The 18,483-nt window shown below is 34.3% G+C and overlaps 2 protein-coding genes across 2 annotated transcripts; both read left to right on the forward strand.

Annotated features, from left to right (window-relative positions):
- Window positions 1-5,959: 5,959 nt before the first annotated feature.
- LOC104240232 (probable protein phosphatase 2C 49) lies at window positions 5,960-8,566 on the forward strand. The gene is made up of 2 exons (XM_009795014.2): window positions 5,960-6,285; window positions 7,298-8,566. The coding sequence occupies exons 1-2, from the start codon at window positions 6,175-6,177 to the stop codon at window positions 8,291-8,293; spliced, it is 1,107 nt and encodes a 368-aa protein (XP_009793316.1). The 5' UTR covers window positions 5,960-6,174; the 3' UTR covers window positions 8,294-8,566.
- Window positions 8,567-10,818: 2,252 nt separating this feature from the next.
- LOC104240233 (dihydrolipoyl dehydrogenase, mitochondrial) lies at window positions 10,819-15,221 on the forward strand. Its single transcript, XM_009795016.2, has 2 exons — window positions 10,819-11,223; window positions 13,722-15,221. Exons 1-2 carry the CDS (start codon window positions 10,960-10,962, stop codon window positions 14,970-14,972), a joined length of 1,515 nt encoding a protein of 504 aa, XP_009793318.1. The 5' UTR covers window positions 10,819-10,959; the 3' UTR covers window positions 14,973-15,221.
- Window positions 15,222-18,483: the final 3,262 nt, after the last annotated feature.

The raw sequence follows: 18,483 nt of genomic DNA on the forward strand, positions 1-18,483 counted from the left end.
AAAAATGCAATATAAAGTGAAAATTGTGAGACTACAAACTCTCTAATTGTGCATATGAAGATTTAATGCATCAACATTTGGTTTTAATTTGTGATTTAGAAGTCAAAATCGTTACATCTGTCCAAATAGAAGCATTTACCAATCTTGTCATATACCTGCAAATCATTTTATTGTCATTTTAAGATAAGACTGTCCCTTGATATTAATCAAATTACTTTTAAACAGGAAAAAAACAAGCTTTCTAAAACGCTTATTTATTACTAATTTGTTGCAAATGTAGTTTAAAAAATGGAATCTTGTTCCATTTGGTTCAGAAATGTTTCCTAATTTTTTTTGTCATAAACATCAAACAATTGTTGAATCATAGAACTGAATTTGCTTTTAGAAAATCAAATCAAAATGTTTTCCAGAAACTAAAAGCAATACAAAAAAAAAAATTCTAGAAAATATTCCTCAAAAACATTTTCTCTTTAAAAGTTTTTTCAAAAACTAAATTGAAACCAAATTCAATTTAGTTTAGGACTGCTAGCGGTTTTTGTTGTATTTCACATTTTTTACTGTCTTTTACATTTTAGCATTTTCATTTATTTGTTGTATTTTACGATGTTGATACTATTTTTCTGGTTTCTGTTGTGGTTACGGATCTATTGTCTCTGAGCCGAAGGTCTCCCGGAAACACCTCTCTATTCCTTTGGGATAGGGATAAGATTTGCGTATATTCTATCCTCCCCGGACCCTACTAGTGAGATTCTACTAGGTTATTGTTGTTGTAAATTGAAACCAAATTCAAACACCAAGAAAAACCAAGACAAGTTATTTCTGTAAAGTATGGAATAAAGCTACCTTTTATATTTTCATCATTCTTTTTTAGCCTCTTCGTGTCATTAATTAATTAATCCAAGCATTTTTTCCCCTTTAATCACTGAAAACAACGTTTACTTATGGAGTACGTGTTCTGAATTCTGATAATCTGAAACATGTTTTACGTACTTATTACTTTTTATTAAACTCGTGGGAAATTGTTTCACTTTTTTACGTCTTTACCTACCTATATTGTTTCTCTTGCATTAACATAATATTGAGCACATGATTCATCCAATTTAAAATTGAAAAAAATATTGTATAGCCACTCTTAAAATAATAATCGAAAAAGTGAATTATTTTTGTATATATATACATTTTATATGTTGTATACAAAAATTATACAAATTTGATACACTTTTTCGGTTACTGAATACAAATAATTTTTAGCATGGGCTAAAAGTGATAATACCCCTTTAAAATTTACATATGCAGAGAACTCAAGATAAATGATTCATGTGTTTCAGAATTCAGACACGTACAGGCGGATTTTAAATATATATGTAAAATTTTAATATAGTTGCAATAAATAGTATGAACTTTAAAAGCACAATAAATTCAATTAAGAATTACTTTTAAAAGGTTGAACTTATAAAGTTTAAATTCTGGATTCGCCTCTGAATAGCGAAATTAGGAACTTTATCAAGATAAATGGCAGTTCGGTGCACAAAGCATCCGGTATTAATGCAGGATCCGGGAAGGCTGTACCCCAAAGGTTGTGATCTAAACAACCTCACGTAATGCAAGTATTTATGACTGCTTCCATGGCTCGAATACGTAACCTATAAATCATACCAATACAACTTTACCGTTAATTCAACGCTCCCTTTAGAAACTTTATCAAGATGATTCATAAAATATATAAGAATGCCACCCCTAAGACTCAAGCCTGACGATAAAAGCTTTCTTTACGCCAAAAACATTCAACAATTTATATATATATTAAAAAAATTATTATTATGTAGCTCCGCCATGCCCTCTGACATTTTTTTTTCCTTCTGCAACCACCCACCCCCACCCTAATTTTCCTTTTTAATTTTTTAATTTAATAAAAACTAATGTATTAAAATATGGATAAATAATGTATAATCTATTAAGTCAGCGTAGACTTGGCATTAATAATTGATTGTGAATTGTGATACTTGTTATACCTGCAGATTAACGAATAAAGTATTTATTAGCGTGACTAATGACGTTCTAACTTGGATTTAAGAAGGTTGACATTTTTATAGAACTTTCGTGAATAGAAAGGATGCTTCTGGCCCTAGTCATTGTTTCAACAAATGAAAAATGTGTATTTTTGAGTGATTATTCGATAGTTTAACATATAGCCTTAAACTACCTCTAATTATGATTAAAAACGATACTACTTGAATGGTGTTAGCGATTTTACTATTGGAAATCGATAGGATTTGAGCAATTTTAATGTGTGATAACAAGGGATTGTTACACAAATAGCTGTCCAAATTTAAAGTTTACTTTTTTTAACCGGTATACACAGATTATACAATAATTACATACATATATATAATACATCCGCCGGCTACTTTTAGAATAACAAAAACATTATTAATATTTTAAACTAATATTATAAAATAAATTTTAATTTTTTGTTTTTTTATAAGTTCTCGTAATACCATTTTAATTTATGAATTTTCTAAAATTTCATCCTAAAAAGTCATCAACATAGCAAAGGTGATGTGACACGTCCTTTGCTTGCAAGAAAGAGGTCATTATTTCGAGTTTCTTTTTCTTTCGCCGACCAACACAATTTCAAAAAGGCCACAATTCTCATTAATGACTGCTTTTTAATTTATGTAACTAATTTATTATTTTGGAATGAATGCAAATATTTATTCTATTTTTATATATATCATGACTTTTAAAATTATCCATTGGGGCCTTGAAATTGTATAAATATGATAAGAATGGAAACAACAACCCTAGTCGCCATCTTTATATCTTATTTAAAATACATTGATCTAACACACTTCAATTATGATATGATATTTATTTTTTCGACCACAGTTTTGATATTCTCTTCCATCATCACTTGCACAATATATAAGTCAAATTAATATCTTAAACTCTTAGAGTTTTGCATTAATTGTTGATGAAATCTTTGATCTACTTATATAATTTTGAACAATTCTTGCCTCATGAGTTATGAGCCCATTTTTTTTAGTTCAGTTAGATGCAGGGGCGGATCTATGTACATGGTTCAGGGTGGTACGTCACCCGTAAGTTTCGGCGAAAACTTTATGTATATATATAAATATGTATAACAAATAGGATATATATTTAAAGTGCCACCCCATAAAACAAAAGTGGCAAAGGTGCCAATGGTAAAGGTTAAATACACTACACAGCACACTCTTCTAAAATAATAAAAGTATTATCTTATAATTAATATAGAAAGTTAAAATCCTTTTTGAGGATCTTTCCCAAATCCCAATTTTCAAAAGGTAAAACAAAGCCCCAACTCCCCAAATCCCTTACGCCACTTTCCCCTTTCCCTTTCTCCAATTCCCGCTGCTTCACCTTCATGCCATTGTTTCTGCTTCTTGCTTCTCTATTAGACTTTAGCATTTATTTTGCTTTATCTCTCGGATGCTTCACACCTTCATTGCTCTACGCCCACCGTTGTAAAGTTTCCTCACCTCCTCATGTTTATTTCTTAACCTTATGTGGCTATTTTTTTCCTATGAAATATATGTTCTAGCATTTAGTTTTTGTTTTGTATTTAGTTGGATTTTAGTGTTCTTGCTAAACTTTATTGTCACTATTTTGATTTTTTTTTTATGTATTTCTTTGGGTGTGTTTGAAAATCAAATGTCTCTTATATGGTTTTACTGTAGAATTTAGTAACGTGGAAAGAACATCCCAAAGAATTTTGATCAAGGAAAATTCAAAATTAACACTATTTTAATGACGACAAAAATATTAGGAAAAGTTGAGTTATTTAAAATAACAAAACTTATTGATGGTATGACCTACTAGAAATTGGTCTATATTTCTCACTGGAATGAACTTCTATTTTATAGGAACTGAAGTGAGATGGATAAATTTTGTGGAGACTTATTCGTATGTTTATCTACTTGTGAAGTTAACTCTGATTTTACCTGTTGCTACCGCAACTGTAGAGAGAGCATTCTCATCCATGAAGCAGATAAAGAATGAAGAGCGGAACAACATGGGTGATCAATATTTAAATGATTGTTTAGTTTGTTACATAGAGCGTGATGTATTTACAAATATAAGTAATGATGTCATTATTGATCGTTTTCAAAATATGAAAGCTCGTAGAGGACAATTGTAAATAGATTGTGTATGATATTAAAAATATTGTTGGAAGTTTTATGTTTTGGGTCAATTAGTTATAGTTATTATATTTTCTTTCGTTTGATCTATTTGTCTATATAAATAAAAAGGATGTATAACCCGAACCGACGCTCGAGTTGATCAAATCGATTAGGTCGGCATCCGTAATCCCTAAATCCTAAATCCGCCTCTGGTTAGATGTAAGATCTTTTCTTTATACGGTATCAGAGTTAGACCCATCGTAATTTTTTATTAACCTGATATTGGCCTCTCAATATTATATTGTTCCCACTTCGGAGTTCGGACGTCCTATGTCGAGCGTGCAAGAAGTGTTAGAGTATATGTTAGTTTTGGATAGGATATTTGGTCTTCTTATATAGTTTTAAACAATCATCAGCTCACGAGGTATATTTCTTTATATAACCAAATACTGTGATATAAAATGAAATAAAATGGTAATTATAAAAGAAATTGATGGTGGTGCATCATAATATATACCAAATACAAGAAATGGAACCGGTAAAGAGAAAAAAAAGGAATAATTAAATATACACTAGGTCGTTTGGTTTGAAGACACGTTACGTTGGGATTAATTATGTTAAGATTATTTATGTTGGGATTAATTATACTGATATTATTTATTATTGACTGTTTGATATGTTGTATTAATCTTGAAATTATCAATTTTATTCCTTATTCTGAGATTATTATTCCACCATCTGACTTTTACTCTCTATGTCTCATATTATTTGTCATGGTTCTCTTGTACACGCACCTTAAGAAAAATAAATTAGGATGAAATTTTGACTACTTTTCCCTTATTGATATCTTAATATTTAATCTTTCTTCATTGGTATTTGGACAAAGTTATTCATAATTGAGGTATTTGTAGTCTTCAAGAATAATTATTACTAAGGGTAAAAAAGAAAAAAAATACTCCACTGGTTCACTTTTATTTGTCTAGTATTCTAAGTGGGCGTTTGGACATAAGAATTGTAAATTTCTAAAAAAAAAGTGAATTTTTTTTTCAAGTGAAAATGATATTTGAAAATTAGAGTTGTGTTTGGACATGATTATAATTTTGGGTTGTTTTTGAAGTTTTATGAGTGATCAGAGTGAAAAATTTGAAAAACATCTTTTTGAAGTTTTTCAAATTTTCGAAAAATTCCAAAATATATCTTCAAGTGAAAATTGAAAATTTTATGAACAAACGTTGATTTCGAAAAAAAAGTAAAAAAATTTCCGAAAAAGGGATTTTTTTTATGTCCAAACGGTCTCTAAAATAGATTTTCACTTTTACTTGTTACTTTTAGCATATCAAGAGAAGACAATTTCTTTTTTCCTATTATACCACAGTAGTAATTACTCATTTCAAATTATTTTCTCAAATTCATTAAAAATATGCACCAATTAATATTGGTATCATGGTAAATTATGCACTTCATTTATTATTTCTTAAGAGGTGTGCAAAGTCTATAGTGGACAAGTAAAAATGAACGGATGGAGTAATCAATTTTGTCTTGAACTTCTAAAATGACTAACCACGACTGATAATATGAGACAAAAGAAATCTCAATTTTTCCAATACTATTTTTAATAATAAAATAAATTTTTCCAAAATTAATTATAAGACGATACAAAATTTTTATCCCAAAATTATTTTTGGTTATGGAAGCTACAAACGACCCTAAGGCCAAGAGTCTGACTTTCCTATACATAAACCAAATCCAAAAAGGAAAATAATTAGGCGACTTTTTTCCTTTTTATATAAGGTTGAGGCTGTTTTACCTTTTGCGTTACGCGTTCCTACCCAGACGACTATTTAATCCGAGTAAGCTCAACTTTCCTAAGCCGCCTCTTTAATCCTCTATAAATTCTCAAAAACCACCTGCTTTTCGCAATTTTTCACGGATTATATTAAACCCTAATAATCTCTTTAACCAAACAACGTTCGATCAATCTGTTTAGCAAAATTTGTTGATTTTAGTTTTGATGATTGTGAAGAAGAGTTCAACGACGATGAATACGATGGTAGTTGTTGATGCCGAGATTTTGAGCGTTTCTGTTGATTCGGTTTCCATTGATATTTCTCGTTCTGATTCGGTACGTATCCGATTTCCTCTCTTTATGTTCCTCTATTATCCTTTGTTTTGTCTATTTTATTGTAATAACGGCGGTGTTTGAGCTAGTTTTTGACTAATTATTAGGTATCTGCTACCTCCCGCCAGTGGCGGAACTAGGTGGGCGGAAGGGGTTCAGGCGATCCCCCTTCCGCCGCTATTATACTGTATAATTTTTTTTTCATGTATAGATATTCCATATTGAATCCCCTTAGCTTCTTTGTATGTTCACCTTTTTGTTTTCTGAATCCCCTTAGTGAAAATCCTGCTTTCGCCACCAACATGTAATAAATAATTTTTGCCTTAGCATGATCATTAGTGACCTTGTTTGTGTGATCATTAGTTATTGATAGGTTAGAAGTATAGATATTCTTGTAGCTGCATAGAGGTTCTGATGTATTATTTATTTAGGGTTCGAAGTTAAATAGTTAATCTGATAGAGATATTATTGCTATGGAAAAGGGAGAAAAAGAAAGAAGCTTAATTTTGCTTTTTGGGTTGGTTTTAATTCTGAAATTGTGTAACTATGATGAGTACTTTTGAGAAGTCTCATATAGCTGACTGGGACTAGTTTGGAATTGAGGTGTAGTTGGTTGATTTTTCTATAACCTAAAGAAATTGAATTAAACTGAATTTTTATTTAAGTTGACGGTCATTCTAAAAGTTGTGTAACTATGATGAATTCTTTGAGAGGTCTCATATACCTGATCGGAACTTGTTTGGAATTAAGGTGTAGTTGATTGATTTTTCTATTCACCAAAGGAATTGGATGAACTTGCTTAAATTTTATTAGGTCTCTCCAGATGATTAACCTTTTTTTTGTGGGTACTTTCTGAATGGGAATTTCGTTGAAGTTTATGGTTTTGAGTTATTTGGCTATGCTGTGCTCGAATGAGTTTTTGATTTTTGTCGTGCTTGTTGATATTGTTACTCCTATGTGGTTATAGTGTGATTGAAATGCAATGTTCTGACCTTTTATATTTTGCAATTATCAGGGTGTGAGATGCTCAACTAGTACTCCGGCAACAATCATCGATTCAGCGAGAAGCAAATTTCTCCCATCTATTCGTTCGGGTAGCTACACTGATATTGGACCTCGTAGATCCAATGAAGATGAACACATTCGTGTTGACGATCTTTCAGCTCAGTTGGGTTCTCTGTATAATTGGCCTCTTCCGGGCTCGTTCTATGCTGTTTTCGATGGTCATGGGGGTGCTGATGCAGCTGCTTATGTCAGGACTAACTCAATGAGATTTTTCTTTGAAGATGCTGATTTGCCGCAAGCATCTGTTGTTGATCAGGAATTCATGGAAGAATTGGAGAGTTCTCACTGTAGAGCGTTCTTAAAAGCTGATCTTGCCTTGGCGGATGAATGTAGTGTTAATGCCGCTTGTGGAACAACAGCAATAACTGCCCTGGTTTTGGGAAGACATCTGGTTGTTGCTAATGCCGGTGATTGTCGTGCTGTCCTTTGTAGGAAAGGCGTTGCAGTTCAGTTGTCTCAAGATCACAGGCCTACTTCTCTGGTGGAGCGACAAAGAGTTGAGAACTTAGGCGGTATTATTGAATATGGCTTCCTAAATGGTGATCTTGCAGTTACCCGTGCTCTTGGAGATTGGTATATGAAGCTTCCGTTCGGATCTGCATCTCCTCTTACTGCAGAACCAGAAGTTAAGCAGATGTTGTTGACTGAAGATGATGAGTTCATGATAATTGGTTGCGATGGCATTTGGGATGTGATGTCGAACCAAGAAGCAGTGAATGTTGTTCGCCGTGAGCTTAGGCTACATAATGACCCGCAAGAGTCTGCTAAAGAACTTGTGAATCACGCTTTATGTAGGGACGTAGATGACAACCTCACTGCAATTGTTGTGTGCTTTACTAATCCTGATCATCAAGCTTCAGTTCCATCCCAAAGGCCAAGATTCAGGTGTTGCAGTTTGTCCGAAGAGGCGAGGAAGAAGCTGCAAAGTTTGTTAGGAAGCAATTGAGTGTATACTTGCATTGTTTGACCACAATAGTAATTTTTACTACATTGTGTAAGTACGGATTATTGTTTATTTCTGGTATTGTGAACAATAACTTTAATCTGTTTGAGGCTGCTTCAGGGAAGTGAGAAAAAGCAGCCAGCAGTTTTGCAAGGCTAGTGCATTCTAGTAGTATATGTGCTGCCAATTCTTTTCAATGAAAGAATAACTCATGGTGTGATATTTGAGTTATTTCTGAATTCATCTTGTTTTGTCATGATGCATTTTACCATTTCAGCCATCTGTGTTCAATAGTTTAAACCATAGATTTTCTTTTTGGGTTTTTACTCGTTGTCTGCTATTCGTATTGGGGCCACGATTAATTTGGATTTGTGCTACGTAAGACCTATTAAAGGAGGAAGCGTTTCCTACCTGGATTTGTTTATTCCTAGGGCTTGAAACCGAAATCCTGATTAAGGGTGAAGAGATTCTATCCATCCGATCGTATTCTTGAGTGGTTAAACCATTGACTTGTTTCTCAAATTTAAGTTGCTTTATGTTTTGCTGCCTGTTTTTAGGCACTTATTATTGTGTGGCTTTCAATGTGAAGAAAGAGTGATCTGCCTCATCTAGATTGGAGTGCTCCTAATCTATTTTCAGCCAAACAATAAGAGTTTAAGTAGGAGGTAAAGTTTGTGAGGACATAATTTCCTGATATAAAGGATATTTTATTACTATATGATGAACCAGATGCCTTCTGACCAACATATGCATTATCTCAAGTGTGTGAATCACCAATCCCTTTAACTTGTGCTAACTATCTCATCTTTTCTTATCCGTTTATCTTTTGGTGTTTTCCTTTATTTTCTTTTTCTTTCCCTTTTTTGACTAAAGAATTAGTTGTGCATATCTGAGTTTGCTCACGTTGTCGGTTCCAGGTTCGACTATAGAAAAAGTTTGGTAGGCTAGCAACCAAAAATAAAACTGGCCAATTCATGATGAATCTTCAAAGTAACATGATAGGAAGAGATTCATATAATCGACTCCAACCTGTTTGAATTTGAGGCATAAATTTTTAGATGAATTTTTCTTAATAATTATTGAGGCATAGGATTGGCCATGACACAACCAGTGGCGTAGCCACACTATGCCAAGAGTGGTCAAGCGAACACTTTTCGCCAAATAATTATACTGTATATGTAGGTCAAATATTGTTTTATATGGCTATATATTATATTTTAAATACTCTTAACACAGCGAAATGAGGTATTGTTCAAGGGTTGGAATCCATATCTAAACATTTTTATATGCTCATATGTGGTTTATTTGACTTTTTTCAATCTAAAAAAATCGTAATAAATAAATGTTAAAACTTAAAATTTATGTAAAAAGAAATAACTAGTCTTTTTATAATTTAAAAGTTAAACTCTTGACGAGATTTCTGCCTATGCCATTGAACACAGCTAGAATTCGATTTCGTACAATAATTGCTCGAACTATGAATATTTTAGCCAGTGATCTGTTGAGCTTTTGTGGTATTTCTCCTTTTTAAATCAAATGTCTTCAAAGAGGCATCTCTTATTATATTTCTCAGCTTACATTTTTGACCCTATTTTTTTCGAGCAAGGATATGGTCAAATCAGGGAAAAAGCTTGTTAGAAGTGGCCTTTGCAGCAAAACGAATAGTTTAACATTAAAAGCTAGAGATTATGACAATTGAGAATATATTAATTTTAATAAATAAAGGTTAGGTGAAAAGATTTATTTAGAATAAAAATGTTATATATTCATTTTCCTTTTGGTTCATTCACTAATTATGCAGGATTATAAAGCACGGACAAAGGGAGTAATAACGAAGAGATTATTGTACAAGAATTACTTACTTTAGAAAGGTATTTTTCCTTCAAATAGTTCATCTCGCATTGCTAATAATTCGTATTTCACTTTCTATCACGAATAGAATACTGCTTCATATATTTTCTTATATCTTAATACAACTAAACATTTAAGGGGTATTATCAATTTTAGCCCGCGCCATAAACTATTTACATTCATTAGCCGAATAAGTGTATAAAATTTGTATAATTTTTATTTATAATATACAAAATGTACACACACATATATATATATATATACACACACAAAAATATACATTTTTTTTGAGAGCGGCCATATAGTCAATTTTTCCAATATTAAATACCATCAACGAAATGCTATATTGGTTATTTCATGAATTACTTTTTATGTTGTCAACCAAATACTGAAATTAGGATTACTTACTCTTTTCTTTTTTTAATTTTTCATTCGATATTCAATACTCGCTTTAAGAACTTACTAAATCAAATTCGCGTTGAAAAATTTCACTACACTCCTTGCCAAAAATGACTTTATTTCCCGAGCTCGAACCAAACAGGCTATTTTGTTGGATTGCATAGGGTAAAATGCAGTAATGGAGCCACATGTATTTAAATAGGTGTTAATTGACACGCCAAAAAATTATACTATTTAGTTAGGTAATTTATATATATATATATATATATTGTAGAAACGCTGCAATAAATAAAACTAAAACAGCGCACACCTTCGCATACGAATATATTCAATTTAACAAACTGGTCCTCCACTATACATATATTCTACAAAAACCTTAAGCCTTTCATTATAGATCAGAAAATTTGAAGCCGGAGAAAATGGCGATAGGGAGCTTAGCTAGACGAAAGGCCACAACAATTTTATCTTCTAGATATCTCTATAGTACATCCAAATATTCATTTTCTCTAAGCAGAAATTACTCTTCGGGATCTGATGAAAATGATGTCGTTGTTATCGGCGGTGGACCCGGCGGCTATGTGGCGGCGATTAAAGCTGCACAACTTGGGCTCAAAACTACTTGTATTGAGAAACGGGGTACCCTTGGTGGTACCTGTCTCAATGTCGGTTGTATTCCTTCTAAGGTAATTGTTTTTGACTATTTATTTAGATTTTTTAAAAATTTCTTAGATCTATTGATTTTGCTATTACTCGTTTTGAAATTCTGTTGATTTTTGCGATAGTATGTGAAAATTCAGATTTTCGTTATGGCTTTAATTAGCGTGAAGATGATTATGTCGAATGTAAGTATTGTGCTATTGAAAATCGAGCTTAAAATTCGTTTTTGCAGTATTCTTTTTGTTAACTTGTGATTTACATTTCAGACCGTTGTCAAATATCAGTTTGATATTTTAGTGATTATATAAATGGATAGTAGATGTTTCTATAATGTGAGCTTTGGGAGCGATTGAAATCATTTGGTATGATGCAAGTCATTTTTTGTAGAAAATGTTATTCGTGTTTTCATAGAAAATGTTTTCCTTGGAATGTTTGGTTAGTAAGTGAAAAACATTTTTTAACAAAAGTCAATACATATAGTATATTTATTTGATGATTTTTTTTGACAAAACATATATATCAAAGATTATTAATAAAATTAGCAAATTAGAAAGTGTTTTGTCAATCTTTTGAGTATTTAAGACTAATAATAATGTCTAAGTGTTTGGTGGAATAAGTACTATGAAGTTAAGATAGTTGAAAAGAGGGAAGTCGTTTCCCCTATGAAAAATGTTGTAATCCCAGGAAACGTTATACCATCTTTTGTAGTACCTTTTTTAGAAGTTCTGTTTTTCGAAAGCATCGCAATTGGTCCTCCTACAAGGTGGAGATATGGAATTGGTTTTCTTCCTTTTCTTTAGCCGCAACAGAGGCAAACTTAACTTTTGATCAAGTGTCAAAGCCATCCATACAGGAAAAGGAAAAATAAGAAAGACCACCAAATAGTGTATCTGTATATAATTTCTGACTATCCAGCTGTGAGATGTTAATTATATATATTTTTTGGTTGATAAAAGAGAAAGGAAATTGTAATTATCTCTGAAGATGCTAATATCGGACATAAGCTGCATAGTGAATGATATGTTATTTTCAGTACTAAATATGATCTGCAATTTCTACTTGAACTACTTGATCTATAGAAGATTGAACGTCTTTTGTAGAGAATCATGTTTTGATGTAAATTCTCTACTTTTTGGTATACTTCTTGTATACGGGAGTTTTTTCTCCCTTTTGATTAATACAATTTACCTTATCAAAAAAAAAAAAAGTTATCATCCAAATGTGAGATAAAATAAAATAAAATAAAAGCTAGATCTAAATTGAGTGATATGAAAGTATTTTTTTGATAAGGTAAAGGTTTTGAATGATATGAAAGTATTAGAAGGGGATACTGGAAATGCTGATTTCCAGTTGATGAGTTGATTTGTGACTTACATATAGAAGTAAAGGTACCTTGCATAATTAACAGTGGAATTATTTTAGTTAATGAGAGTGATATTGTTCTTTTGAATGTGACTAGAAGCAGACGTCAGTTGTGGGAAATTACTGGAAGGGTACTGGATATTCTGATTTTGCAATTGACCAGTTGACTTGTAACTTACATATAGAACTATAGGTACCCAGGTATTTTGTACTTCAAACTTCTTCATTTTTTCTAAATTTAAAGTTTAAAATGTGGCAGTTCTCCTTTGAATAGTTCTAGTGATGTTAATTAAAGATCAGAAGTTCTGGTTGACCTGCCATAAATGAGGTATACTCTCTTGATGTAGATTTCAATCTTAGTGAAAGTTTTTTCTTGCAAATACTTAGTAGACTTATCTTTCTTCTATTTTTCGTCAAAGGATTGAAGGTTAATAATGTTTGCAGTGTTGTGCATTCTTCCCATGATTTGGCTGCTTAGCAAGGCATATTTTAAGTGATACTTTAAACTGCAGTATATGTGCACAACTTTTCCCATATAGCTAACTCCGTCTCTTTGATTCCCTTAGAATGTGACATGCTTGAGGCTTCTCCTGTTCAGTGTTCTTAAAAGCAAAAATCGCAAAAAAGCGACATGGTTAATGGGGCTTGTAATGAAAAGCGAGAATTAAAGTGCACGCTTCTTTGAAGTGCACATTTCTCAGCTTTGCCCATGAAGAGATAACCCCTCGGCCCTCGCTTCGCAAATCGTTTCATCGCTTCAAGTGACAAACTGATGGCTTTTAATAACATTGCTCCTGTTGTGAATCCAAAGACATAACTTCCCTGAGAGACCATTTTGATTGGAAATCATATATAACCTAGTGTGCAATAGGTTAACCATAGGTTTCCATTGGGTGCATATTTATCTTATGATCTCTCTCCTAATGATCCTAAACTATATAGTTAGTTCTAGTAGGTTGCTAGTTGTCATTCTGTTTTTGTGACATCATGCACTTAAGGTCATTCTTCTGCATAGTAAGTTAACAACGGTACTCTGAAAATAAATTTGGTAGAGTAGTGCTTGAGTTATGCCTACGTATCTTGTCAATGAGTGTGCTCGAAGCTTTGTGGTCAGCTTTTGAGGTAATTCTTCATGTTTATTCTTTCTGCTTTTCATGTGTAGGCACTTCTTCATTCCTCCCACATGTACCATGAAGCTCAACATTCATTTGCTAGTCATGGCGTGAAGTTCTCTTCTGTTGAGGTAGATCTTCCTGCCATGATGGGCCAAAAAGATAAAGCTGTGGCTAACTTAACACGAGGTATTGAGGGTCTATTCAAGAAGAACAAAGTAAACTATGTTAAGGGCTACGGCAAATTCCTGTCTCCTTCTGAAGTTTCTGTTGACACTGTGGAAGGTGGTAATACTGTTGTTAAGGGGAAGAATATTATAATTGCGACTGGTTCTGATGTCAAAAGTCTACCTGGTCTAACCATTGATGAGAAGAGAATTGTATCTTCCACTGGAGCTTTAGCTTTGACCGAAGTTCCAAAAAAATTGGTTGTTATTGGTGCTGGCTACATAGGCCTTGAAATGGGATCTGTCTGGGGCCGTCTTGGCTCAGAGGTGACTGTTGTTGAATTTGGACCTGATATTGTTCCATCCATGGATGGTGAAGTTCGCAAGCAATTCCAACGTTCTCTTGAGAAGCAAAAGATGAAGTTCATACTTAAAACTAAGGTGGTGTCAGTTGAGACTGTTGGCGATGGTGTGAAGTTGACCCTTGAACCTGCAGCTGGTGGTGATCAAACTACTCTTGAGGCTGATGTTGTTCTTGTTTCTGCTGGTAGGATTCCATTCACTTCTGGGCTTGGATTGGACAAGATAGGGGTTGAAACTGACAAGGCTGGTCGAATCCTGGTCAATGAACGTTTTGCAACTAATGTCCCGGGGGTACACGCGATTGGTGATGTCATTCCTGGGCCAATGCTGGCTCACAAGGCAGAGGAGGATGGTGTTGCTTGTGTAGAATTCATTGCTGGCAAAGAGGGTCATGTGGACTACGATTTGGTTCCTGGTGTTGTTTACACGCACCCAGAGGTGGCTTCTGTTGGGAAAACCGAAGAACAAGTTAAGGCACTTGGAGTTGATTATCGCGTAGGCAAATTTCCTTTCCTTGCAAACAGTAGGGCCAAGGCAATTGATGATGCTGAGGGAATTGTAAAGGTACTTGCTGAGAAGGAGACCGACAAGATCTTGGGTGTCCATATTATGTCACCAAATGCAGGAGAGCTTATTCACGAGGCTGTCCTGGCTTTGCATTATGGAGCATCAAGTGAGGACATTGCTCGAACATGCCATGCACATCCAACAATGAGTGAGGCTCTGAAAGAAGCAGCCATGGCCACTTACGACAAGCCCATTCACATATAAAAATAGTGTCATATCCTTGTTTTTGTTTTTCCTCCGAGTATCTTGGATACTTGGAGCAGATTTTCTAATTGCCACCTCATCACTCAAGTATATCTTGAACAGAAATTTCCTTCCTCTTCTCTCTTAATTTATTATCCAAAGTACTTCCAACTTAATGTTTCTGTTCTGCATATTCATATCTGTAATAAAGTCAGGAGCTGTATGTCGAGTTTAAATGCCATTAATTTGAGTTTCATTGAGTTTTGATCAGCGTTGAGCGATTTTGCTTTATCCACATATAAGAGGAAGATTTTTAACATGTATATTCAAATAACTTTTGCATGGATGAGGTGCCATTTTAGAGAAGATGGACTATAACTTTCTTGTTGAATGTTTTTAACTTTGCAGAAAAAAGAGCTCTAATTGGCGTCAAACTGTGGACAGGTGATTTTTGCTTTGTTAGCCAATTGTATACCATTGCTTGTTCCTTTTGGCCATCAATTATTAACATGGATTGTTGAAATGAGTATATTGTGCCAAGGTTTCTAATGTGAATCCAAATTAGTCGAGCTAATAAGCTTCTCACAGCAGCGAATGGTTAGAACCAAAAAAGAGTATATTTTGTCAAACAGAAGTACAATTTCTACACCAGATTATCTTTTTAATTGGTTGAAAAGGGATACATTTGGATACCCGCAAGTCACTTAGCATGGTTTGTCCATCACTATTCGAAGTGCTATTTACTAGTCTCTCTCGGATAGCAGCAAGTAGCAATATCTATTTGGTTATTGTATTCAAGTAACCTCTACTTTCAACCAAGAGATTGTGAGTTCGAGTTTCCCAAGAGCAAGGTGTGAAGTTCTTGGAGGGAAGGATGCCGATGGTCTATTTGGAAATAGCATCTCTACCCCAGAATAGGGTTAAAGTCTGCGTACACACTACCCTCCCCAGACCCTACTAAGTGGAATTATACTGGGTTGTTGTATTCAAGTCTTTATTTTCAATTGTTTTTTTTGGTTGGTTGCCTTTGAGATTTGTTCACACGAAGTAAATGATCCATGGCATTCATGTTGCACATGAACAATGAATGTGTTCTCCCTTCTATGTAAAAAAAAGGAGGTATTGGAAACACTTAGGGGTCGTTTGTTATGCAGAATAAATTATTCCGGGATTATAGTCTTGGGCCTATAATCCCTAGACTAGTTTATCCCATTTAACGACTCGGTTGTTCGTTCTGAGAGTTATAGCCCAATTTCCCCTATCTATAGTTATTTATGTGTTGTTCATCCGTGTTGAGTTGTATCGAGTTGGTAGGTTTAGGTTCGGAGTAATTTCGGAGTGAAATGACACTTAGTCTCTTAGTTAGAAAGTTAAGTTAGAAAAGTCAATCAGAAGTTGACTTATGAGTAAACGAATTCGGATTTGAATTTTTATGATTCAATTAGCTTCGTTGGGTGATTTAGACTTAAGAGTGTGTCCGGAATGTAATTTGAAGGTCCGTGGTAGAATTAGGCTTGAATTGGCGAAAGTTGGAAGTTTAGAAGTTTTTAGGCTTGAATTCGAGGTTGATTTGGTGTTTTGGTGTTGTTTTGGGTGTTCTTGAGGTTCGACTAAGTTCGGGTAGTGATATATGTCTTGTTGGAATTATTGGTTGAGGTCCCGAGGGCTTCGAGTGAGTTTCAGAGAGGTTTGGGTTGTGTTGCGCTCGTTTTTCTTATGTTTCGACGCCGTTTCTTCAAGCATAAATGATATCATATTGAATAAATGAGCTTCGATTTCTTTTTTGATTGAAGCATTCGATCCGTATCGTAATTACGGACCCGTAACAAAAAGAATCGTCGAATTTGGACATCGTATGAGGATTTTAGGGTCATTTTACTAAGAATTAGGTTGTCAGATTTTTTTCAGATTAATTACGAAATTGCCACTAGCAGCGTATTTAAAAATCTGCACTATTTGCAAATATTAAAACCTACATATCTCATTCATTATAAGGTCAAATTGAGTAATTCAAAAGCCTAACTTGACTATAATTTCACAAGGAATACATTGGAGGCATAAACTATGATATTTTAGGATTGTTTGACACGAGAAACGAGACAGAATAGTTGGCAGAAAATATATAAAACTAAAGTTTGTTCATTCGGTCATATTTTGAGTTGGGGAGCTCGAATTTGGGCGATTTTGGAGGCGATTTTCACCATATGGATTGAGATTCGGAGCTTTTGGAGACCGAGTCCAGAGACGAGGGCATCCCGAAGTAGGATTTTATGTGGTTGAGGTAAGTAACAGTTTTAACTCTGGCTTTGAGGGTGCAAACCTGGAGAAATTGATATCATGTGATTATTTGGTGGTGATACCCACACTAGGTGACGGGCGTGTGGGTGTGCACCGCGAGGGATTGAGACTTGGTCCGTCCCGTAAGGCTGCGAGGCCTAATAGCTATTATCTGTGGTTATGTGTTTACTTGTTGTTGAACTTGTTTGCCTTCATGTTAGAGATCATGCTTAGGCTTTATTCATGCTCACATTATTTGTACTCAGTCATAGAAATTATTGTACATGTTTACCTCAGTCTCTATTATTTGCTAATATGTTGTGATACTTGATGTGGGCTATGTTCCCTTATTTGTTGATGATGGTGAGGCTAGTGAGGTACATGATTGAGTGAGGCCGATGACCTGGTTGTGAGGATATTAATACCATAGCGCGTGAACTGTCCGCGTAGCACGTGAGCTGACCGTGCAGGTCCAGGTATTTATACCATAGCGTGTGAGTTATCTGCGTAGCACGTGAGTTGACCGTGCGGATACAGGTATTGATATGATGGCATGATTGAGTGAGGCCGAGGGCTTGGTTGTGAGGATATTAATACCATAGCGCGTGAGTTGTCCGCGTAGCACGTGAGTTGACCGTGCGGGTCCAGATATTGATACCATAGCGTGTGAGTTGTCCGCGTAGCACGTGAGTTGACCGTGCAGATCCAGGTATTGATATGATGACACATGAGTTGTCTATGCTTAGCGCTTGGGCTTTGGGAGCTCCTCCGAAGTCTGTACACACCCCCAGTGAGCGTAGAGTGTTGAGTGTTGAATGTTGAGTGTTGAGTGCGAGTGCTGAGTGATGGAGTGACATTTTTATGAAGTTGCATTTACTTTTGTTGTTGTTGCATTTATCTGTTAAATTTCTTTGTGGTATTTACTGAGTTATGAAATTTACCTGTTTATTCATGTTTATTTTCTTAAAATTGTGAAAATAAGTAGTTGAACTATTTTACTTAGCTCGTCACTACTGCTCAGTTCCTTAGTTATTTCTGTTACTACTGAAGTGGTTGTACTCATATTACACCCCACTCTTTATGTGCAGATCCAAGTGAGTTAGAGCGCGGTGATCATTGAGTTCAGGCCGGCTATCTTTGGAGACTGCAAGGTAGCTGCTAGCATCCGCAGGACCTTGTTACTCCTCTTGTCATTTCTTCTTTTGGACAGTTAGATAGTTTATATTTCTTAGTTCACCGTTTTAGATGCTCATGA

The sequence above is a fragment of the Nicotiana sylvestris genome, chromosome 5 (genome assembly GCF_000393655.2).
Source record: "Nicotiana sylvestris chromosome 5, ASM39365v2, whole genome shotgun sequence".
NCBI lineage: Eukaryota > Viridiplantae > Streptophyta > Magnoliopsida > Solanales > Solanaceae > Nicotiana > Nicotiana sylvestris.